This window comes from Felis catus, chromosome X (genome assembly GCF_018350175.1).
Source record: "Felis catus isolate Fca126 chromosome X, F.catus_Fca126_mat1.0, whole genome shotgun sequence".
NCBI lineage: Eukaryota > Metazoa > Chordata > Mammalia > Carnivora > Felidae > Felis > Felis catus.
Window position 1 is genome coordinate 20,076,147 of NC_058386.1, and position 26,015 is coordinate 20,102,161.

At 40.3% G+C, this 26,015-nt stretch overlaps 1 protein-coding gene across 2 annotated transcripts; it reads left to right on the forward strand.

Moving 5' to 3' along the window:
- The first annotated feature begins 131 nt into the window (after nucleotides 1-131).
- Nucleotides 132-26,015, forward strand: CXHXorf58 (chromosome X CXorf58 homolog). Of its 2 annotated transcripts, none has more exons than XM_023249000.2 (9): nucleotides 132-275; nucleotides 3,167-3,308; nucleotides 4,580-4,679; nucleotides 6,485-6,579; nucleotides 6,940-7,051; nucleotides 13,202-13,333; nucleotides 21,783-22,012; nucleotides 24,189-24,351; nucleotides 24,904-26,015. In XM_023249000.2, the coding sequence occupies exons 2-9, from the start codon at nucleotides 3,184-3,186 to the stop codon at nucleotides 25,075-25,077; spliced, it is 1,131 nt and encodes a 376-aa protein (XP_023104768.2). In that variant the 5' UTR covers nucleotides 132-275; nucleotides 3,167-3,183; the 3' UTR covers nucleotides 25,078-26,015. The 2 variants fall into 2 exon arrangements, with proteins under 2 accessions (XP_023104768.2, XP_044906703.1); XM_045050768.1 differs by lacking the exon at nucleotides 132-275 and adding an exon at nucleotides 2,087-2,224.

Genomic DNA, 26,015 nt, shown 5'->3' on the forward strand with positions numbered 1-26,015 from the left:
CCAGGAGGCTCCGCCCCTGCGCCAGCCGTTGCTAGGCGGCAGGAAAGCGCCAGCTCCGTGTGGGCGACACGCGGGGGCGCGAGGAGGGAGGTGCCGGGCACCGCGCCGCGCTGGGAATCGGCCTTCGCTGCCGCGATTGGGCGCCCAGCGACTTGGGCTGGGAATCCTCTGCTCCGAGGACGCCGGGCGGGGGCGCTCGACGGGTATCGAGCTGCTTCGAAAGTCTCGTGGCCGGAAGTCGCCGACCTCTGGGGCCTGGATTTATCTCACAAAAGGTTTTCAGATTTTTTTTTTTTTTTTTTTACCGTGGGGTGGAAGTTCCTAAGGTTTTAAATTTAATATAATTTGCCATGTCCTTTACTCTCGAAAGGCCCTGACTTTTTTCCCTTTAAAATACTTAAGCGTATACCCGTCCCTGGGAATCACATGTCCCTTCATACTACGAGAAATAGGTAATAATGAGAATACTTATTAACAAGAATAGCAGAAACTACCGTAGTGTTTACTATGTGCTCAGCTCTAATCTAAGCTCCTTACACATATTCATCTAATCTTTCCAACAACCCAGGTAGATGAGTATGATTATTAGTCCCAGTTTAGTAGATTAGGAAACCGAGGCACAGAGAAGTAATTTGTACAAGGCCACACTGAAAAAGCGGGAACCCGGGATCCAAACCTAGGTAGTCTGCCTTTAAAACCTGTGATCTCGCCTAAATAATTGTTATAGTGTCTCATAATGAGGGTTTCATATTTCAATCTGTATTATGCTTCCTCACCCCATAGAAAGTGTAAATTCATCCAGGCAGGCATCTGGAAGATTTTTGTGGTTTGTGTGGTGGCATGTCGCTGCCTTCCAGCCCAAGACCAAAGACAAGTGTTCAACCACTTGTAGTTGTACAAGTTGAGTATATCTCTGATTGCTGCAAGGAAAACTCACAACTTGGCACAACGGGGCATCTCACTAAGGGGGTGCTAGAAAGATGTATAATAAGATTTGGGCTTTGGTTGAGTCATGTGGGAGCGAATTGAAGGAAGCTTTGCTCTGGTTTGGGTGTTGTTAGGAAGCCAGGGTAACACCAAAGCCCAGCTGTGAGTGTCAGGCCAACTCCCAGATGTTATGGGCTGATTTTCTCTTGATCCAGACATTTGTATATTCCAAGCCATCCCCATCCATATCCCCAAGGACAAATATTGAAAAGACTCTGAAGGCTCTGTATCAGTAATGGAATGTCACGTGTATATAAAAGTGTGAAGTATAGTGATAAATTAGGGTAAGAGTTCTTAATTCAGGGGGTGTATGAACTTAGATGGGGAAAAAATTACAACTTTATTTTCACTCATCTGTAGCTGAACTTTAGCATTTCTTTCAATTATAGTGTAGGCAGTAAAGCACAGTAGTATCAGCAGTCCTGGCGACTTTCTCCCCAGTAGAAAGCACAGATATTTTCATATAATGGTACAGTCGTAGCAGACATCTTGACATAGCATTTCTGCTCATTACCTCTTGACGAGTACAGTAGTTTTGAGAACTCTCATTTAATGCATAAAGAGGACAAATTCCTATAGTTTTGATTTTGAAAATGTTTTCACAGTGATTTCAATATAATTGTGGAGTCCTTTGTGATCGTACGTGTTTTATGTTATGAATTTATAAAACATAATTCTTAGGGGTGCCTGGGTGGCTTAGTCAGTTAAGCAACTGACTCTTGATTTCAGCTCAGGTCATAATTTCATGGCTCGTGAGTTCGAGCCCCACGCACGGAGACTGCTAGGGATTCTCTCTCTCTCTCTCTCTCTCTCTCTCTCTCTCTCTCTCTTTCTGCTCCTCCTCCACGTGTGCACACACACTCTCTCTCTCTCAAAACAAATAAACTTAAAAAAAATAACATAATTCTTAGAAGGAGTCTGTCCAGGGGCGACTGGTTGGCACAGTCAGTTAAGCATCTGACTCTTGATTTTGACTCAGGTCATGATGTCAGAGTCATGGGATGGAGCCTGCTTGAAATTCTCTCTCTCTCCCTCTGCCCCTCTCCCCAACTCATGCTCTGTCTCTCTCTCTACAAAAAAAAAAAAAAAAAAAAAAAAAGAGTCTGTCCATACAGGTCCATGGCACCAGAAGAAAGGATAAAGAGTCCCTGCTTTAGTAGAAGAGACTAAGCAGTGACTTCGAATTTCGGAACTGCATTCAAATTGGAGTAATGTGTCAAAGGATGGAAAACCAAAGGTAGAATCATTTAGTATACACCCTCTCACTTTACCATGGAGGGAGTTCAGCTACGGAGAGGTTAAGGAACTTGCCCAAAGTCTCACTGCTATTTCATGATAAAACCAGGACAGAAAGTTCTCGGGCAAGCATGTAAAAACCCTGCACTCTCGGTAGGCACAGAAGATTCCATAGTTAGCAAGATGCCTCCGGCCCTCAACAAGCTTATTGGGGTGACCGCCAAGAAAACAAATTATGATGCAATATGAGAAGTACTGTAAAAGAAAAACGTGTATGGTATTATGGGACCTTGGAGACAGGGTGAGCAGTTGTATGAAAAAGAGAGGGTGGAAAACTTCAGAGAAGAGGCATCAATTAGCTGGCGTCTTGGAGCCTGAGTTGATGTTTGCTGGTGGTGGAGACGTCACTGCAGGGAGAGGAAATGGCATGATCAGTGGTACAGGTGTGTAAAACATTGACTAATTTTGGGGACAAGTTCTTGTTCTCACAGTCTAGAGAGGAATGCTGATGAAAGTTGGTATTTTGATGTTTGAGAGATTGGACACTAGACAGAAAAGTCTGGAACACCGTTCTAAGGAGTGCGGACTTCAGTGTGGAGGAAATGAAGTGTCCCTGAAAGATTTTAAGTTAGGGAGTGAGAAGGCTAGATTATTGCTCTACGGGATTAACTCAGCTGCAGTGTGGAGGAACCCAGAAGGACACACAGACTGGAGACTGAAGGCCAGTTAGAAGGCTATGGATAGATCCACTTGTCTTTTCCATATACCTCAGAATATTTTTAGTACATAAAGCATGCAAACTGTAAGCAACATTAAGATCCATGTTGCCTTCCTTTGTAAAGGGTTCTGTTATTAGCCCAACAACCATATGGCAGTTCAGTTTTGTCCAAACAGTGCAATAATATAGATTATGACCTCAAATGCCGAATCTGTGTACTTTCAGAGTACTTCGTCAGGAAAATGAAGCACTGGAAGTGCTTCTCAAAGGCATCAGTTACTGATGTTCTGAAACCAGATAAGCCATGCTCAGGAAAAGACCACAAAGTGCATTTGTCAAATACTGTAAAGGGAACGGCAGTACAACAGTAAGTAGCTGTCTTTCGCCCTTTATCATTTTCCACCACGGGTCAGTTTCCATACGGTATTTACCCAGCTAACATCAAACACTTCTTGTTTTATAAATTAGAGGAGTTTTTTTTGTCTGTTTTAAAATTACTTTTGAATTGAATAGTAATTATAATAATTGTGGTATTTCATAATTTGCAAAGCATGCTAACACACATTTCTTTGATCCTGACAACTGTGAAGCAGTCTTATTATTACATTTTATAAGTGAGGAAGCAGCCACTGGGAGAAGGTAAGTGATTTGCATAAGGTTAACTAGCTAATGAATGGCATCAGCTAGGATTTAAAGCTTTGTTTCCATACTCCAGGCCTTTTCAACTCTGCGTCTTATAGTCTGCATTCGCCAGCTAATGGTGACTTTATATAAGAGTACTTACTTGGGGCGCCTGGGTGGCTCAGTCGGTTAACCGGCTGACTTCGGCTCGGGTCATGATCTCGCGGTTCGTGAGTTCAAGCCCCGCGTCGGGCTCTGTGCTGACAGCTCAGAGCCTGGAGCCTGTTTCAGATTCTGTGTCTCCCTCTCTCTGACCCTCCCCCGTTCATGCTCTGTCTCTCTCTGTCTCAAAAATAAATAAACGTTAAAAAAAAAAAAGAGTACTTACTTCTCTTTACAGGAAGCCTTGTGAGGGGTAATGATGGGATGGGGGGGTGGAGGTTGGGAAAGGGTGGTCCCTACAATTCGCTAGTGCTGACACATGATCAAAAGTAAAATAATTCTTTTACCTGACTTGACGGGGTGAGCCTGGTTCAAGCAAAGATCAAAGAAGGGAGTTTCTCTTTTTGGGGCATGGTTGTCTGTTCCCAGAAGAAAATTGGACCTACCGTAACTTTGAGTATTCTGCATGCTATTTTCATTGACTTGGACTAGTCGGACAGTGTTTTAAAGAACTAACTGTAATGGAATCATTTTAGGTCACGGATGTTTCAAGAAAGCAGATTTGTCCCTTCACACGTTTTTATTTATAATATATATACTTTTGCTGATACAGTTTTAGCTGGGACTTTTTTTTTGATCTCAAGGGAAATATTCTCAAATATTTTATATCCTCATTCTGACTAGATTCTGCAAATGACCAGTTCCAATTACCACATCGAAATGTTCCTCATAGGTCAGTCTTAGGGTGGGGGATGGGATGGTACAGGGGGAAGAAGCAGAAATTCTGAGTTCCCCAAGATTTTAGGAAAATGGAAACTACTTCACTCATCTTAACCTCTTTTTGTTCCCTCTCAGAACTAATAAAGATATTTCAGCCCAAAGGATACAGAGAGCTTGGCTATCTCATATGGACCAAACAATATTTCAACTCCTAAAGCACACGATTCGTGCAGCAGTATGTATTTTGCTTTTTGTTTTCTCTGGAAGATTTAATTACTTACAAGCTAAAAGGTGTGTGAAGTAAAGATAGAACATGTAACCTTTTTTTGATGTCCTATTTGAACCTAATAATAACGCATGCGGTTCTAGGATTGCCCTAAATGAATATTTCTGGATTTATTTGTAAATGACGTGCCTATTATTTCCTTTTCTGAAACCAAAATAAGATCTTTTAAAAATTTCGATTTCTTATTTGAAGATGTGGGCCAGTGATCATCAACAAGAAAAATCTCTGAATTAAAAGTGCCCTTACCTTCCAGCCAGCAATCTCACTTCTAGGAATGCATTCTACAACACATGTACAGTTTCATCGCAGTATTGTTTGTAACAGCAGAGAAAGTAAACCATAGAGTGTTCACCTATGGGATGCTAATTAAATAAGCCTTGGTGCTTTCGTAGCGTTAAACCTCGCAGCCTCGCATGTGATTCTGCAATACAAACAAAGGCAGCTAAGATAGCTCATTAGTGAAAAAAGGCAAGTGCAGGGCAGTGTGAGTAATATGGTCCTATTTAAGTGCAAAACAGAAACGAAAGCAAAAGCAAAAACACCCCAAAGGTGGGCATGCCCCACCTCCACTCTCCAAAAGAACAACTCTGGCAACGCCAGTGGAGTATTAAGCTTTCCTTCAAACAGTACCAAGTATTCTAAGCATATCACCCCTGATTACAGTAGTCTGTAAGTAGTGATAGTCACATTAAGGGAGTTTTAGCAGCTCTGAGCAGCTTGCACACTTCTTCACCATCTGAGCCACAGACCCATTTCTGATGCCAGTAAGCAGAATACCTCAGGGAAAACCCACTCAGGTAAGTGGGTGCCGGTTCAGGTCCATTACCCGTTCACTGTCTTCATGTATGGCACTGGCATTTAATTATCATAATACTGGTTTTGGTATAACTTTACATGCTTAGGGTAACAGAAAAAAGGAAATTAATTCTTTTTTTTAAAAAATCTGTTGTCCTGACACTTCAAGATCCTACCTTACATTAATAATGATTTGTCATTATAAAAGGCCTTTGGTGTACTTTTTTATGTGATTGTCATAGGCATAAAGGTTGGCCGGGTCATATGGGGGCAGGGGGTGGGGGCTTTAGAGTCAAAGAGATCTATGTTTGCATCCTGGCTTGTCCATTTATTACCCGCGTGCCTTTGAATAAATTACAGACACCCCCAGAGTTTCAGCCTGCTCATTGGAAAGCTGAGAACAATAATGTTTGAATAATATTGCTGAGGTGTAAAGATTAAATGAGGTTATGTATATAAGGCGTTAACAAAGCATGTGGTATATAAAAGGTGCTTAAAAGCTAGTGACATTACAGTTATTTTCCTCATTTTACAATGATTCATTCAATATCAAATATTTGTTAACCACCTGCTGTATTCCAAGGACTGTATTAAATGCTAAGAACACATGATAGAGTAAAAAGACAGTATCCCATACCTTCATGCCCCTTACAGTCTAGTGGAAGACACAGATTAGTTTATAGTTAATTAGAGTACATTGTGAAAAGTGTTGTCAGAGGGAAAGAACAGTGCCTGGGATCTCAAGGAGGGACACCTACTCAAACTTGGAGGCTAAAAGGATGAAGTAACTGACTCAAGGCTACACGGGTAATAAACGGAGGAGCCAAGACTAGAACCTGGGTCTTTAGAACATCAAGTCTGGTGTACTGTTCACTTCACCATGCCACCTCTGTTATTTTCAGTAAATTACGTCTGGGCAGGGTACCATTTTCCATTGATAGCATCATCATCTATTTCAGGAACTTCGTGTGACACATCAAATACTGAAGGAAGTGAGCCCCTTAGAGGCTGAGCTTGTGAAAGATCCTAGCATGAAGTGTAAAGTTAGATTCAGGTAATATTTCTATACTGATTTATTTCAAGAAGCACTTAGTTAAAATGAAGAAAACTTAGAAATTTATTTTCTTAAGTCCTCATAAGTTCTCAGGGTATAATTACAGAGTAAATGTGTTGTTCTTATTTTCATTTATTATGTGGAGAAACAGAGACATGACTCTTGGGCCACAAGTTGCCTTGAGAGTGGCTCCTTTTCCATGATGTGTCCAATCTGACACACGAATGAGAATAGTTGTGAGCCCACACACCAAAGTGTGACTCTTTCACCTCTGTAATCCATTTTGTTACCTGTTACGGAGGAGAAGTAACTCAGCCCCAAGCCTGATGCCAGATGACTAATTTTGGGTCTTTATTTCAGATTTAGTGGTGAAACATTTCCACCTGTCATCGTATTTAAAATTTTTCTTCATACCGAAGGACATGGTTACAACTATTTCAGTGGAAAAAAATTCTTAAAGCCATCGAGTGAGGTGATGTTTCTTTCACAATGTCCATTTTATGTTGCTTTAGCTTCTTAACATCTATGTAGTATCTAAATTGCACTTGAAATGTACAGACTGTTATTTCACCATTAAACAGCCCAGCAGGCGGGTAATATTTTTTTAAGCATTATGTTTCAAGAGTGTCTCTGTTTATCAGCTAAAAAATATTTGGAATGAATTCCTTATATAAGGCTCTAAAAATACTCATCACTTTTCTTTGTATTAAAATTTTGGGGGCGCCTACATGGCTCAGTCACTTAAGCGTCTGACTTCAGCTCAGGTCATGATCTCACGGTTCATGGGTTCGAGCCCTGCAATGCCCTGAGTTCTGGGTATATATACCAGTATATATACAGTAATTCTATCTACAGCATAGGAATCATCTGAGAATCTTGTTAAAATGTAGTTTCTGAGGTGCCTGGGTGGTTCAGTTGGTTAAGCGTCTGACTTCAGCTCAGGTCATGATCTCACAGTTTGTGAGTTTGAGCCCCACATCAGGCTCTCTGCTGTCAGCACAGAGCCTGCTTTGAGTCCCCTGTCCCCTTCGTTCTCCACCTCTCCCCCACTTCTTCTCTCCCCCCCAAATAAATAAATAAACTTAAAAAATGTAATTTCTGATTCATTAGCTCTGGGACAGGATGTGTGATTCTGCATTTCTAACCAGTTCCTAGGTGCTGCCACTACTGCTGGCCCACGGACCCTACTTTTAATAACAAGGATCTACAGTGTAGGTTTTGCTCCTTTGGCCTTTATACACGACAATGATTGAGAAAAACATGTGCATTCTTATACTTAGCCTTTTATAAACCGTACATCAAAGGTTATTTTCCTGTAGCCTTCTGGAAATCATTTACATGAAAAGTATGGTCCATCTGAAATCATCAGTAATGGAATGTGTTCAGGATAGAAGACCATACAGCCTGGGAGTTTTCTTTTTTTTTTTTTTAATATATTTATGCATTTATTTTGAGGAAGGGGGGGCAGCGAGGGAGGGAGAGAATCCCAAGCAGGCTCTGCACTGTCAACATAGAGCCGTATGCGGGCCTCAAACCCACAAACTGTGAGATCATGACCTGAGCCGAAATCAAGAGTCAGACGCTCAACCAACTGAGCCACCCAGGTGCCCCTGGGAGTTTCTGATCAGATTCAGGATGTACGGCATTTATTCTCTGAAGAATATTAGAAAATAAAAAGAGACTGCTTTTCTCTGTGTTCTCAGGCAATATCAGAGAAAATTTAATTCAGTTTCAGAATGTATCAAATGGACTGTGTGTTTTCATATGGAATATGGTGTTCCGGAAACAATATTTGTTCATTTATATAGAATAACTTCAAATGCAAAAGTTGATATTTATCCTACATCTTGAGGAATTAAGTCGTGTTACATTTATGTACAGAATGAGCTTGTCGTTGTTCCTATAAAATATCATCAATTCTTGGTTTTTAGAGGTTACATAATGAGACTTTTCCAGGAACTGAAATTCTCTTGGATCTGCCCCTGGTGGCTCCTACTGTCCACAAGCTGGAGCAAATGAAAAACGTAGAGGTCGTGACTGGAAAGCACTGTGTGTATATTAAAACTCATTAAAATGCTGTATAATAAATTCAGTTTTTATTTAAACTACAAAGTAACTGTTGGGAAAAAAAGGAAATAGCACAGAGATTTTTTTAAAAAGAAAACCACCTCATGCCTTTTCTCTCTGTGCTGTGACTTTCACTTTCCTGGGGTGATCACTGTTAATAGTTTACTGTGTCTCCTTCTTTTGTTCCATAAAAAATACTCACACAAATATATTTTATTTTTTTATTTTTATTTTTTTTTCAACGTTTATTTATTTTTGGGACAGAGAGAGACAGAGCATGAGCAGGGGAGGGGCAGAGAGAGAGGGAGACACAGAATCAGAAACAGGCTCCAGGCTCTGAGCCATCAGCCCAGAGCCTGACGCGGGGCTCGAACTCACGGACCGCGAGATCCTGACCTGGCTGAAGTTGGACGCTTAACCGACTGCGCCACCCAGGCGCCCCTCACACAAATATATTTTAAAAAATTTTTGATCTTATTATAAAAATGTGATAGCACTATTTAGTTTGAGTTTTTCACTAAATATTCTAAGGGGATTTAAATGATCAGAACACAAGGGAAGAGTTTAGAATTCCTTTTTCCCTTTAGTTCAACTTTGTAACAAACTCTGCTAACACTTGGATACATGGTTGATAGAAAACCTGTAGAAGTAGAATTTTTCTCACTATAAGTCTACTCAGGTCCTTTGAATGTAGAAATTGTGTGTTTATCAAACTGATCCAACTTTTCTAAGTTCACTTTCTCTTGTTTTAAAGATTTTATTTTATTATTATTTTTTAAATGTTTGTTTATTTTTGAGAGAGAGGGAGAGAGCGGGGGAGGGGCAGAGAGAGAGGGAGACACAGAATCCAAAGCAGGCTCTGGGCTCTGAGCTCTCAGCACAGAGCCTGATGCAGGGCTCGAACTCACTCACCGTGAGATCATGACCTGAGCCCAAGTCAGATACTCAAATGACTGAGCCACCCAGGTGCCCCTTAAGATTTTATTTTGGAGTAATCTCTATACCCAACATGGGGTTCGAACCCACGACCCCAAGATCAAGAGTCACATGCTCTACCAACTCAGCCAGCCAGGTGCCCCCACTTACTTCTTAATATGAAATAAACAAGTCAGTTTTAGTTCAGACGTGCAATCTAAGTTCACTTATGAAGAAGGGGAGTTTCACAGGGTTTTGTTATTGTTCTGGCTTTTCCTTAGTTGTTATTTCCATTTCTAGTTTCATTTCCTTACCATTTCCCGATGATATTTCTCACGTATTCACACACACACACACACACACATAAAAACAAGTGAAAGGATGTAGAATAACCTAAACCACTTTAGAGAAGGACAAAGATTTACATTAGCTGATTTCAAGATTTAAAAAGCTAAAATGATCCTGACAGTGTCGTGATGGTATAAAGAGACACATAGATCAATGAGATAGGATAGAGAATTCAGAAATACACCCGCTCATAGATGATCAATTGATTTTCATCAAAGGTGCCAAGTCAGTTCAAATGGTGCTAGAACAATCAGATAGCCACGTGTACCAAAAAGAGATCTCATTTCAGTTACCTACTTCGATGATCTATTTTCAGAGCAATGCTTATTTTCAGAGGGTTGTCACTATAGTTCATCCTCCCAACTATATTTAGAATATTCTAAAGCCTTGCTACTCAGAGTGTGATCTACAGACCCGCAGCACTGGCATCCCCTGGAGCTTATTAGCAATGCAGAATGTCAGCCCCCACCCCAGACCCACTGAATCAACACCTGGATTTTAACAAGACCCCCCCCCCCCCAGATGACCCTACGTACAATGGAGTTTGACAAGCACTAAAGTTGCCCGCTGCACACACCATGGCCTGGAATGCCTCTGAGTAATTGCCTGTTCTCACACATTAATATCCAGCAACCATTAGTTTCAACTGAAGATCCCTGTTCTTTTTGAGGATTGGGCATTTAGGTAAAAAGGAAAGACATTATTATTAGTATTAGCTGCCCTTATTGAGCACTATCAAGTACTATGTTAAACATTTCGTGTGCATTATCATTGCATTCTCATAAACTCTAGAATGTACAGCCTGTTGTCATCCTCCGTTTTAAAAGACTAAGTAACTTGCCAAAGGGCCCACATCTAGAAAGCGAAGGAACCGTTATCAAGACCCAGTAATCCTGACTCCAGAGCCTGCGTTCTTAACCAATCTTGAGTCAGGAGGCCTGCTAAATGTGTTCTCTTCCACGGCCCCCTGATAACTCTGGTGAGGTGCATGTTACTCCCATTCTGACTGCAAGGAAGCTGGAACTTGGAGGGGCTTGTCAGGGGCAGAGCTGAGGCTTGCATACTCTCAGTCTGTCCGCTGCCCTGTGCGCACTTTGAGGTTGAAACAACACCAGCGGTTGTGGTGGTTTTATTAATTCTGAGCCTGTATATCACTGTACTGCTCCAAACCAGAAACACGGTTCCTGTGCAGGGATGCCAGCTTTTTGCTAGTTTCGAGAGTGTCAATTTCCAGGCGGGCGGGGAAGTGACTTCAGATAGCAGAGTAACTTGACAAGCGCAGGTGTGGATCTGGGCCAGCGGCAGGGCTGTGGGGGCTTCTGAGCCACAGTGATGCCAGGTATCAGGGGAGGTGTCACATTTAGAGATGCCCCTCTTGGGCCTTTTGAGTCACCCACTAAGAATGGAACCTGCCTCTTGAATTCTAGTCTGATTGGCTGCTGTCCTGGGCTTCTTGCCCAGTTTCCGCCCTTCCCCTTCACCTGGGTCTGGGCTCTTCTCTCCCATCCCTTCCTACCCAGAAGTACTTTCCCGAATCTGGCCTTACGCGGCAGATGCCTGAGAAAGAACATCCTGGCCGTCGGAGGGCAAACTTTTTTCAAACCCCTGTCGCAAGTGGGCAGCGAGCCTGCCCTGTGCTGCCAGGCATAGGGTTTTTTTGGCTGGATACTGGGCTGGGCCCGACACAGCTGAGCCACACAGCTGAGGCGCTGTGCAAATAAGGAAACCAGGGCTGGGAGGGATTGTGGGTGGTGGCTGAGTGGAGTAGAGTGGGGAAGAACTGACAAGAAATACCCTTACCAAGTAACTTGAGCTAAAGTAAAATATAGTTATATCTAAAGAAATCCTCAGAGCAGAAATTATATGGCTTTCAGACTTGTTCACTGTACAATTTATTTGCTTTTACCTCTAGTATCGTTGTGAGGATGGTTAATGAGAACCCACAGGAAATTAATTGCAAGAAAGCATAATGGAGATACGTGCCAGTACTGCCTTCTCTTTGGAGGCATAGTGTATAAAGAAACTAATGAAATGGAAAACAAAGATGATCTGCCTAAAGGAAGGTTCCATCACATAAGCTGTTTCTGTCCCTTGCAGGTAGCGCATTAGGAATAAAACTACAACCATTTGAATATTCTTTCCTTTTCCATACGTGTCTGTGTTTTAAGCTTTGGAATTAGAAAACCTTAAAAAGCAATATTCTTAATAACAAAAGTGAAAATTGAAATGGGAAATACATTCAGGCTCATTGTTACATTGTATGTTAAGTAAAAAAGAACAGAGATTCCAAATTTCGATCTCGTCTCAGCTAGCCTCCTATCAGCCTTATAACACGGAGTTCCCATGCTTTCACAAATACACATTCTGAGATACAAAGGAAAAGAGAGACTAATCTGGAATCTAAAGATATTTGGATTTTCATCTACACCAGTCTCCCTTCTCATAAGCATATGCTTTGTGGCCAGAAGCACAGATATGTAATATAAATATGTGTTAGAAGAGTCAGCACATACTTATGGGGGGTGGGAACAAGGGTGGGGACTACTTAAGTCTCTACTCACAGTCTATGTATAGCGCTTAGCAAAGGATGGGTGTATGTGGAAGGCTACGGTGCAAATAGGGCCGGATGGGATCTGGTCCTCCGCACTTACTGTCATTCCTGTACCTCTGCCCTCTCAGGTGCTTTCCTTGAGTATAAAATGCTGACACTTCGGACCGAAAAAAAACTGCTTTGCTACTCTCTGGCCCCTGAGAATGAAGTGTGAAACAGAGGGAAGTCTAAGCAATCTGAAACGTCCCTGTTTCCATTTGGGGGTGAGGGATTAGCTAACACATGAAAGAGAGGCACCCGGTGACACATTTCAGAGCAGTTCCCAGGGCGACCTATGTAACAACCAAGGACGTTTTCTTTGCCCTGACAGCATGAGTGACGTTAGAGATTTGTTTTGTTTTGTTTTGTTTTGTTTTGTTAAGGGAAAAGAATGGGGTTTTTTTGAGGGGGGAAAACAGATTAAAAAAAAAAAACCATGTTTCTCTGAGAATTGTAAACTCATTACTGCTCCACCTACATTTTAAAACTATGTAGACATGGTTATGGAAACAAATTTTAAGTGGTTTAAAAATTCCTATACAGTCTTTTCTTTGTAAATACAGTATTTTTATTGACCAGCAAGCTGCCAGAAGGAAGGAACAACATTTGATGTGTTTGTCAGAAACAACATGTGAATCGTGCACTGGTAATTACTGCTATTATACTACTGTTTTAAAAGTCTATTTTCTATTCTCTTTATAGGCAGTGGCCGATGCTTGCAAAATAATGGGGAAAAGGAGATTTTGTCATCAAGTTATGGAAGAGGAACGTTTTTTCCAGAAGTTCAAAATAACTGATGAAATTGATATTGTCACCCTGCAAGATTACATGCAAGTAAGGAATTGAGATTTAGATATTAGAAACAACAATTAAAAAAAGCCTCTGGCCTTGTACTCCAAGAAGAAAGGATCATACATGTTTTTCACTGTAACACGATACACACAATGTAAAATTTACCATTTTATCATTTTATTGTTGATTTATTTTGAAAGAGAGAGCGAGCACGTGTGAGCGAGCGAGGGCGGTTGGGGCAGGGAGAGAGGGAGAGAGAGAGAATTGCAAGCAGGTTCCACACTGTCGTTGCAGAGCCCGACGTGGGGCTTGAACTCACAAACTGTGATATCATGACCTGAGCCAAAATCAAGAGCTGAATGCTTAACCAACTGAGCCACCCAGGCACCCCCAAAATTTACCATTTTAAATGGTACAATTCACTAGCATTAAGTGCATTCATGATGTTGTGCAAACACCACCCCCATCTAGTTCCAGAACCTTTTTGTCACCCCAAGGGAAAGTTCGTATCTATTAAGCTGTCACTCCCCATTCTTCCATCATTCCAGCCCTTATCAACCACGGATCTACTTTCTGTCTCCCTGTCTCTGCTTTACCTATTCTGGGTAGTTTCTGTTAATGGAATCGTGTAATATTTGGCTTTTTACATTTGGGGAGTGATAGCTACTGAATGTGGCCTTTCTTTTGGGGGTGATGGAAATGTTTTGTGGTTAGATAGTAGTGATACAATGTTTATTTAGACTGAATTGTATACTTTAAAATGGTTAAAATGGTGAATTTTAGATTACGTGAATTTTATCTCAGTAAAAAAGTCAAAAACTCAAATACATGGTGCTAAAATAGTGCAAGATGGAGATTTGGCCTGGTAATGAAGGGTCCGATTATTGTTTGGATGCTGTGTGCTTCTAGTAACAGAATGTTCCCAGCCACAAGAGGCTTAGACAACAAAGGACGTTTATTGTCCCATGTCCAGAGTGCACAGGTAGGTGGGTCCTGGGCTAGCTAATGCAGCAGCCCCAGGACGTCAGGGCTCTGGGTCAGCTCATTCCAGTGCTCTTCTCTTCCTTCACATGGTAACAAGATGCCTATCACGTTCTCAACCTCCTTCAAAGGCAGGAACGAGGGGACTCCTAAGCGTAATTCTCCTTTTTATCTCAAGAAGAAAAATCTTTGCCAGAAGCCCCCAGCAGACTTCCCCTCGGGTTCCTTTGGTCAGAACTGGATCACATGCTCCCCCTAAACTAATCACTGATAAAGGGACGTGGGACCGTTTTCCATGATTGACTTAGAACAATCATGGTTCATATGCTGGGGCCCTCCTTCCTGGAACATATTACTGTTCCATACTTGGAAAAAAAAAAAAAACAGGGCTCTGGAGGCAAGGGAGAAGTGGGAAATGCTTGACGGGCAGGCAATCAACAATGTGTCACAGCCTCAGTCTGGGGCTGAGCAGGTGCTGCGCCCCAGGCAGAGACTCTGTGGCAGGAAGAAACGCAGGGCCTGAAAGCAGGTCTGTGGGGCTGGAGAAGAGAGAGCAGAGGGTTTGGCATGTCGGTGGCCCGGAGGGCTGGTAAGAGAGCTTCAGGCAGGCCTTTGGACCATAGTGAGGTGTTTTTCTTTTCTTTCATCCTGTGTCCAACTAGAAGCTGGTACGGTGTGTTAAGAAATGAGGTAATCTAATCTAGTAAGTGAAGAGACCCATGTGGCTGCAGTGTAGAGGATGGATTTGAGGACAGACAGCAAGAGCTTTCTCTTAGTTTGGATGCTTCTGCTGTACTTCAGGAGAGATGGTGGTCTCTTGGTTGAGGGCCATGAGGCTAGAGACACAAGAGATAGTTAGAGAATAAAATGAGTGGAGCCTTGGTGACAGGGAGGCAAGCTAAGGGAAGGTGTCCGGCACGGCTCCTCAGTTTCTGGTTTGCATAACAGGTTGGACAGCAGTGCTAAATCAGTGAACGTAAACTACATACCTAAGTAATAATAATAGCAAACGCTACTGTAATACCAACTCCTTTTGTTCTCATAACAATCCTAAGAGGTAGGTACTATTATTACCGCCATTTTACAAGTCCTAAAGAAACAAGGGATCCCAAAATTCTGGCTCATAATAATAACTATTCACTCACTTGTGTCAGTGTGACACATGAAATTACTGCCGTGCCTTAGAGACTCCCAGTTGTGTTTTCTTTCCTTTAGAGCCTTAACCTGGAAAATGAGAGAATTGAACCGGGAAATAAGTAGCGCTTGGGGATGCCGACTGTCTTTGCTAAGGACATGGGTCACGTACTTGCAGACTGTGGCTAAGCCAAGGATTGGTGTCATAGAAAGAAGTCCCCAGATAGACATATTGGGAGAGAGAGACATGATGATTGCTGACATTTATTGAGCCCTTTATGGACACAGCACTGTTTTTAGCTCTTCATTTGCCTATTATCTCCTTCAATCTTCAAACTTGTGAATTATGTGACCCTTTAACAGATGAGAAACATGGAGTTTAACAAGATTTTTAAAAACCTGCCCAAGGTCACATAGCTAAGTTTAGAGCAGGTCATTGATGGTTCTGAGGTGTCTACCCATTTTACTGCTCCACTCTCAGCAAGTAAAACAGTGCTCACTTCACACGGTAGTGCGGGGCCCTAAAAATGACCATGCACGGGTGCCTGGCTGGTTGGTTGGTGGAGCATGCAACTCTTAATCTCAGGGTTGTATGTTGGAGCCCCACATCGGGTGTAGAAATTTCTTAATAATAAAATCTTTAAAAAAAAAAAGATCGTGCAAGCTGAAACTGTGCAAAGCAAATTTAATAATCAATGGGAAAAATCATGATTGTGCCATGCCTTTAAAAAAAATCTTGTTAATGGGCCACCCGGGTGGCTCAGTTGGTTAAGCGTCTGACTTCGGCTCAGGTCATGATCTCACAGTATGTGGGTTTGAGCCCCTCGTCAGGCTCTGTTGACAGCTCGGAGCCTGGAGCCTGCTTCAGATTCTGTGTCTCCCTCTCTCTCTGCCCCTCCCCTGCTGTTGCTCTCTCTCTCTCTCTCTCTCAAAAATAAACATTAAAAAATTTTTTTTAAATCTTATCAAAACATTAAAAAGTCTCTTGCTATCTGTTATATAGGAAAATGGAAAAAAAGCAAAACATTTATCACCCTATAATTTTAAACATTAGGAACATTGAGGATCAAGAGTGTTTCATTTCTTTGTAAAAAACATATAAACTGTAAATATACTAAATACCATTACATTATATACTTTAAATAGGTGAATTGTATGGGATGTGAATCCCAATAAAGCTTTAAAAAACAGTTTATCAGGAGTGGTTTCAACTGCACTTGCCTCTTCTTCTCGTGTAACTTACAATACGTAGTGAGCATCTTTTCTATGCCTTGGTGAATTGTCCTACTCCTTCCTAAGTTTAGATTACCTACCAACATTTTATCCTTTGCACTTTATTTTTAAAAATTTTTATGTTTGTTTCTTTATTTTGAGAAAGAGAGAGAGAGCGGGGTAGGGGTAGAGAGAGAGAATCCCAAGCAGGCTCCACACTGTTAGCGCAGAACCTGGCGTGGGGCTCGATCACGACCTGAGCTGCAATCAAGAGTCAGACGCTCAACCGACTGAGCCACCCAGGTGCCCCTGTCCTTTGGACGTTAAAAAAATTTTTTTAACATTTATTCATTTTTGAGAGACACAGAGAGACAGAGCGTGAATGGGGGAAGGGCAGAGAGAGAGGGAGACACAGAATCTGAAGCAGGCTCCAGGCTCTGAGCTGTCAGCACAGAGCCCGGCATGGGGCACGAACCCATGAACCATGAGATCATGACCTGAGGTGAAGTCGGACGCCTAACCGACTGAGCCACCCGGGCACCCCTACGCTTTAAATGTTGTGAAATCTCAGAGTTCTTGTAATGTGAAGTATCTTTTTTGTCAGCGTCACTTCCTCTGGGCCAGCTTCATCCTTGTTGTCACAACCGCTTTCCTCATTTATGCTGGTAAATTCACCTTCACCAAGTTCCTCTAGCTGCCCAGCCACAAGCTCTTGAATGACGGCAATGTCAGTATCCCCTTGGTCACCTATTTCTTGTAGAACTCCATTTACATTTCCAACATTATCACTTTGTGTTTCTCTGTTGGCCTGTTCTTTTGATTATCTTTTATTTTTGTTTTATTATATATATATTTTTTGGTAAATGTCACATGAGTTTATCACCGGGAGACAAAGAGGTGATACAACTACATACTTTGCTGTCTCTGTGTGAACTGAACAAAACAGATCCTCGGTGACCAATCAGTGACACATTTTGGAAGAAGCGACCTGATTTGTCACTAATCACTACACACATCTGTTGTTTATGTAGTGACCTATGGACTGAAGAGCTCTCAGCAAAGTTTGCATTTTATACAATTACTAACTTACACTATGGAAACTGAAATTGAAAGTGTTGTTGGAGGACTGGGCTTATTCAATCAAATGGTAGTAATTAAAATTTGTACCTGCCTAAATAATCAAAAGAAAGACGTGTGTGTGTGTGTGTGTGTGTGTGTGTGTGTGTGTGTGAGAGAGAGAGAGAGAGAGAGAGAGAGAGAGAGAGATACCCTAAATGCCTAGCTGATATTCTATTTCCCAGCATTGTAGATCCTCTGGCCCTATTCCATTTATTTACTTATTTATTTTTTGTTTAAAGTTTTTTTTTAAGTTTTAAATTTATTTTTGAGAAGACTGTGGGTACACAAGTTGGGGAGGGACAGAGAGAGAGGGGGACAGAGGATCTGAAGCAGGCTCCACTGACAGCAGAGAGTCTGATGCGGGGCTCGAACCCACGAACCGCGAGATCATGACTTTTGCCAAAGTTGGACACCTAACCGACTGAGCCACGTGGGCTCCCCTGGCCCTATTTTCCTTTCTTTCTTTCTTTTTCTTTCTTTCTTTCTTTCTTTCTTTCTTTGACAGAAAAGTACCCTTTTATTGAGAGGTAAGACTAGTGTATTTACAATATTCCATTGTTAGATCATATAAAATGACTCTGAGACTTTTTAAAGCAGCAGTATTCCAGGAATTACAATTTATAAGGGGAAAAGAAAAACATTGCAAGAATGTTTGTGTTACAGAAAATACATTTGAACAGTGCCAGGTACACTTAAGGCTAGGTAGTATTAGACCTTTTCCTCCATCTGTATAGCAATAATCAAAGTACATTTTTGTCACAAAGAAGGCTCATTTTGGAAAGGAAGAAACAATACAATGTACAGTGATTTCTGTCAGAAGACTAATATGTTTAAAAATAGAGCCTCATCAGTGGTTCTGAATAAGAAATAGCGCTGCCAAGCAGTCCCAAACTCAAATTTGAGATTAACTGTTGGCTCTTTGAAAACTGAAAACTGCTCCAGCCCCTCAATCTTACTAAGGACTGGGAAATTATCAAATCCTTTACACAACTTCTAATAATGCTTATGAAATAAGATTTTGAAAAAGTTATCTGTTACGGTGCAAAGAACATTTTGGTAGAAATTCATGTCTACAAAGGAGCTAAATAATACAAATGTTCATTACATTAACAGATACTGTTCTTGTTCTAAAAAGGTAGAATTATCTAGCCACTGAAAATAATATGGATCAGTCAAAAATATGTAGAAGAGTCCTACAGGGCAACTTGTATAAGTCGATCCCCAAAATATGTATATATCTGACACTCTCCAAATGAGGATATTACTTTTTTGAAGAACATTAGACACAACACTAGGTCTTTTATTATTCCATGAACTATTGAGGTAGGAGTCTCATTTTGTCAATATCATCTAGTTTCACTGATTATGTCATAAGTCAAATGCCAGTACCAAAAGACAGTAATCCACAAGACTGAACTATTAAACTGTGGACCAAGTCTTTCCTTCTTTTGACAAGCAAAAATGGGAGTTCTTTGTGCATTGTGCATACAAAAATAATGCAATCTATGATATATTTTGTAGACATGTTTGTAAATAAAAATCACAGATTTAAATTATAATTTTGTGCATTAAAAAGCTTTGCAACTGTTAAAAAAAAAAAGGTAAATAGTGCAGTCATTAGTGGTAAAACAAATAGTACTATGGCTGTTGAAATGTGTTCTTACATCTACCAGAAAAGTTGCCAGCTTGGAAAACTACTAAGAAACAACTACTGTTTCTTACTGCCAGTCAAGCATCAATAGTAGAAAAAACAACACATTTTTTTAGTGTCATGTTTTTAAGAAACTATAGCCCATTTAATTACTGTAAACTAACTTTAGCATGTGAATTCAGATATTTTCTCCATGAACTCAAGACAAAGCATCTTATGAAGCATTCATCATGTGTATTGATTTTTATGTTATGAAAAGGCTAAAAATAAAGGAAAACTCGGCCTTACATGAAAAGCCCTTAACAAATACCTATAAGTTTAACCTTTTAACATATTACATCTTAAAGTAAACATTACCAATAGTTATTTGATTTATGAAAAGCAAAATAGTAAAACCACTGCTAAAATAGAAAGAAAGAAAGAAAGAAAGAAAGAAAGAAAGAAAGAAAGAAAGAAAGAAAGAAAGAAAGAAAGAAAAACACCATGACATGGAAAAATCCATTAGGTTTGCATCATTTAGTATCTTAAATAAAAGACTATTCAATGTAACAGACTACTTCATGGTCAAGAACTCTTTTTGTTAGATGCTTACATATAATGTAGGATACAGATAATCAGGTCAGACTCTCAAGACACATGAGTAGTTCTGAGTGTTTGTTTATGAAGAATAAATGACCTTTGTGTATTCCAACAGTGAATATCTAGTTCAGATTTTCATCTGGCTTTAAAATATTAGGAATCAGAAGAACCACCAATGTTTTATTTTAGCCATACGTTTATATATAAAAAAAAGGTGATTCATCCATCAAAACTAGGTTTTTCTTGGGTTTAATACATTAAAATGACATAATCCAAGCTAACTCATGCATCACTTTCAGAGACACAGTGCAACTAGAAATATTTTTGCCATTCCAGTGGATATTTCTAAAAAGCAAATGCCTATGCGTGTTCCTGCACCCTCAAAATAAAAAGGAAAGAAACAGGCACTGCAGTTCTCCAAGGACGGCTGTGTTTCACACATTGTGGATAAACAATAAAAATCACCTTCAAGAGTTTCAATAAGTATTGTAACATAGATTTCATCTCCTTTAGTTTGCTTGCTGACTTCTCAGATCACTTGATTAGAAGCCTGTTCTCAGTTCTTCTTTGTTAACTGCTATTGGTACTTTGTAGACTGTACGTTTTAAACTTCTGTAAAGAACATTACAAGCTATTTCATGTCATTTCATTTTGTGCTGAATATTCCTCAAAGGATTTATAAATAATACAATATTTTAAATGAGTCTTCAGTTCACTTGTTGTTATACCATATTGTTGCTACCAACTTTATCTACAAATGATCTAATTCCAGGTAAATTCAAAAGGGATCCAAGGACTGGCACTCTTCTAATAAAGCCAGTGACCACAGGAAAGAAGCCCATTTCCAATAGCCAGTAGTGCTTTGTCAAAAAAGAGAATCATGGGGCGCCTGGGTGGCTCAGTCGGTTGGGCGTCTGACTTCGGCTCAGGTCATGATCTCGAGGTCTATGAGTTCAAGCCCCACGTCGGGCTCCGTGCTGACAGCTCAGAGCCTGGAGCCTGCTTCTGCTTCTGTGTCTCCCTCTCTCTCTGCCCCTAACCCACTCTCATTCTGTCTCTGTCTCTCTCAAAAATAAATAAACATTAAAAAAAAATTAAAAAAAAAAAAAGGATCATTCCAAAGAACACTCCAAAATCTTGTTCCAAAACACTCCAAAACACATTCCAAAAACACTCCAAATCTTGTTAATCCCATTCCAACGTTCTGGGTGTCCGTTAGGGAGATCATGGCTGCCGTGGTAAGGGCAGTGGCTAGAGCATCTCCCCTATTTTTATTTCTTAAATGAACATTTTATAAGGTTGAATTGATTATATATATTTGAATTTTAACCTTCCTAATTTGATATTTTAAATTCAAAAAATAAATAGCAGTGGGATTTCTACGAATACTATGAATGAAAATAGTGAAATTCACCCCTTAGTACCAGAGATGAACTCATTATTTCTGAAAAGGCTTATGCAAATGTCCTCTCAACCTAAGCATGTTAGGAACAAGTACCACCAGGTATGCAGATCATATATTTGCCATTAAAATGTTTATGCATTAAATAAAGATTTAGTGAGTGTGGTACTGCGTACATGATACTGCGTGACAAGGACCCTGCACACTTCTGGTGGGGAGCTAAGTACACAGATAACTAAAACATCAAGTAGTCGGTAAGAAGCCATAGAAAAACGTTGCTGATAAAGTTCAGAGATGGGATCAGGGAATGCTTTTTGATGAAGTGACATTGGACACATGAACCTTGAGAAATGTGTCTAAAAACATTCTAGAGTACCCACAACCAATCATTCTTACCTGTTGTTTCCATATAGTACTCCAGTCTTCTGGATGAGACTCCTGCATCCTATGGTGGCAGAAATAACTACTGGCGAAAATTAAACCTCAAAAACATCCCCAGGACGATGATAATATATGACATAGTTCATTATGCAGAGTCTGGAATAATCTCACACCGTCTACAAAAAGAAATGAAGTATCTGTTACAGAAGCCACAAACGGAAGAGATGCGTAAGCACCAGCTACGGATTGTTTCTGAAGTTAGGTAAAAGTGACATTTTACCTGGGTTGCGATACTAGGGGCATTTCTGAAAATGTTCACTTTCTGCCAAATAGCTCATGAAAGATAATAATAGGGCATATGGGAAAAACAGGGTTGGGGCAGATTGCTCTAAACTTCTGCATCTTTGTAAACAGAACACTAACAAAAAGGACAATTGGAACCTGGGGAGATAACTTGCACCAGCAGACAGGCAGCTCAGGATGGCTGGAGGCCAGCACAGAAAATATAAAACATGTAGAACGATCGAGTGGAAATTCTGGCATCTCTTTAATGAGAGCAGGTAGTGGGCACGGTGCTAGCGCAGATGGAAGTGTGGCCCTGGGCTAGTGTGGTTGCCTTGTAAGCGGACACGAGAGGCCGGGCAACCTGCCAATAACCGAAACCCCCTCAAGGTGGGGAGTATGGTGGAGCGCCATAAGGGTGGATCGTGGGCTGAGGGGTGCCACTCTGGGGAGAGAGCCCTAGATGCAGGTGCTAATTCTCGTTTTCATAAATACAGCCAAAAGGGCTCCCGTTGCCTGTGGCACACAGGGCTGAGGACCTTCTTTCCTTTTCTGCCAAAGGTTATAATTCTCGTCTTGCTATCCCGGCTCTCCTTGCTGAGGACAAATTGCATATAAATTACAGTGACATTATTCCCTTCTTTAGCAATAACATGTGAGCCAATTCACATTATAAAAACTCATGTTGTAGCAAAATAGACTGTATTATGATCTGAAACAGTATGGACAGAATACGACTGCTCTCATTATATTCCTTTTTTCTTTCCATTACAAGTTTCACCTAGCCCATCTTATTTACAAATGAAGAGCTTTCTTTCTTGAGAAAAAGAAAGAGGTAATCAGATTGAAGAGGATGTATTGGTAGTCAATTTCCACAGAGTCATACTTGAAAGGAAAAAAATACTCGGTTAGTACATGAAGAAGACACTGGTGACCCAGCATCAGGCAAATGCGCTGGATTTTTTCAGGGCTAGAGATGAGTGGTGCTGCCCCAATAATATAATTTAGCCCATATATTTTATGATCAAGGGTATACATTTGCCAGACAGATGGCCTGGTGTAGGGGGCAGTCTGTCATCATGAAATAGACTTTCTCTAACTCATCCGTATAAGCACTGAATATAGAACTTAACCCTATTACCACCAAGGCCAAATAAATGATGTAATTTTCTCTGCCACCATGTATAACCGTCGGCTCCTTGCTATTTGAACCCTTGCCATTGATTGTCTAAGATGAGTCACTGGAAGAGCCAAATTAAGTAGCCAAATTCTAAATCAATTAAAGAGGTAAAAGTATTTTCTTACAGGTTTCTATGAATGCAGTATTAGTTTGGGATCTCCTGGGAGATCAAAGATTTGAGTATGAGTAGTTTATCTGGGAGGTGATCCCCAGAACCATCCATGGAAGGGAAACAGGGAGGGGCAGGCTGCCGAAACAGTGTGTGTCAGCAAACAGGTTATCTCTGCGGGTAAGTGGAGTTTAATCCCTCCCGGGAATGTCCAAGCCATTGTAGAACACGTGACTCAACTTATCCTGCGGGGGCAAGGGAGCTGGGATATGTATACGCCAATGTGCAGCAGTCATTGGCTAAGGACTGCTTAGGAGGTGAGGTAGTAATTCTCGGGCACTTTCTCCACACATAGGCTCCTGTTTTCGCAAGCAAGCCCTCGGGCTGAGTGAGGCCAATGCTGTCAGTTGGAAGCTGGGCCTATGTGCTTTGCAGTGGTAAGGCGTAGGGCGTGGCACCACCTGTATCTGATCCCAGCACTGATAAAAACAGCTTGTTTTCGGCCATTATGAAATTTACCCGTTTTTTGGTGTTAGTATATGGTATGTTAAAAAAGATTCAAGTGGCTACTACATGGTATTTTCCAGGAAAACGGATTTTAGATTGATACCATGTTTTATCATTTTCACCGTCATTGTGGTCCACGTCCTCATATATACACCTTCATAGGTGACAGATAAGGAACTGTGCTGTGGAATTTAAGCAGAAATGATAACTTTGGCCTAAAAAATTACATGTAGTACTGCTCCAAAAACTGAGGTCTATGATACATTTGCTGGAAGATGCTTTAAAAAAATAGGGAACTTGCTTTACATTTAAATGTTATTTTGTGCATTTTTTTCTGTCTATAATACAAATCTTTTCTAGAAGCCCTTCATCCTTTCCAACTATCCAACCTTTGTATGGGCCCTACCAACAGCAGAGTCAAATTCAACATCTGGGTCGTCGATCTAAGCAAGCTCAAATGAAAGTTGAAAAAATGAAAAAAGCTTACAAGATGGCTAAAGAAAAAAATGCTTCTGTGGGGACTGTAAGTTGAACTTGTACTGAATTCATTGTTTTGTACACTATTCAAACTGTAAGTAATTCTACTTCTATAAGTAGAATTTTCCTTATCTCCAAGGTGAAGGTTGAAATGCCTTTGGTATCTACTTAGATAGTCTAAAGCTATGTTCCTCTTGGTGCCCCATGTTTTAAAAATTCTTCCACAATAGAGCTAACCTGATAAATATTGGCTGTTTGGGCTCCGCATCAGTATGAGGTGGTGAACGACAACAGCAGCAATGAAAAACTGTCGTCTCTGTACGTTGACGCTGTCAATTCAGCACGATGCTAATGGTGATTTTGTCAAAACAAAATCCATTTCTATCTAAACTTACAAAAGCGGTAGGTGTAAAGTCGCCCTCAGTATATTCCTACATTGTAGGAATATTGACAACCAGCACGTATTGATGTGTTACTTTGTAATTCTTAAAGAATCTGCTCTAAGTTTTTTACGATGAGGCTAAGTATAAACAGTCACTATAAAAACAAAGTAGTAAAAACCAGTTTTTTTCCGTCTTTTATTTATAATTCTACCTAGGAACCACAGACAGATACATCACGTACAAAGCAAAAAAAGACAGTCATCTTCTCCTCCCCATCTTCTGACATCATGAAAGTTGAACCCATGTCAGATGAGGAATTGAAAAAAGAAGAAAAGGAATTATTTGCCTGGTGTCAAGGCTTGTGTATTAATAGTTCTCCATCATATTAATGCACAGCTAACTGATAGAAACCCAAATCATTTAACAATGTGCTTGTCTTGCTAATATGAGTATTAAAGGACAATGAAATGTCCACAAGCCCTCAGGATGCTCTCTTAACCAAATAAATGTGTGACCGATTCTTAAGCCCTTTTTGTATTACTAGAAGTACAAATATTTTTTACTGACAAAATTTTAATCTGAATAAATTATTTCTAGTAGATGCCCTCGAACTAGCTGTATACAGTTTGAGTCAAGAAATGATGTGCAAATTAGTCCCTGGAATTTTTATTCAATTTTGATTTTCCTTCATTTTTGAAAAGCATCTGAACAGGTCATGCTTAGCATAAATATCAGAATTCACAGAAGAAAAGGTTGCTCTTGAGTCAGCTTCCAGTTCCTTTTTTTTTTTAAACTGGCATGTTGTCTTCACAGAGCACCTTGTGATAGACCTATTCGAAATTATAATAAAAATAATAATGAATTTTTTGCTACAGTAGGCATGACATAGCATACCTAATCATTATCCAGGATCCTAAGGACCTGGGGCAGAAAGTTGTGCATGCTTTCAACTTGTATGTGAATATTTTTCAAATATTAAAATTGTTTTGAGGAATATTCATCAATTTCCTTTTGAATTGATAATTTTATTCCTGACATAGTATAAATTATTGATACTTCTTGTGATCTAGGCTATTGGATTATATCAAACCTTACCAGCAGCTATGATAATTAAACAAAGTGTATTCTTTATTGAACTATAAAAATACAATTTTTTATTTGGTTTACAATTTAAAATGTGAAGATCGACTGCTGATTTAACTCAGGCAAAGCAGCCTATAAATGGATCTCATTTGCTTTTAAAACATCCTCTCTTTTTAAAAAATTTTTTAAATGTTTATTCTTGAGACAGAGACAGAGACAGAGCATGAGTGTGGGAGGGACAGAG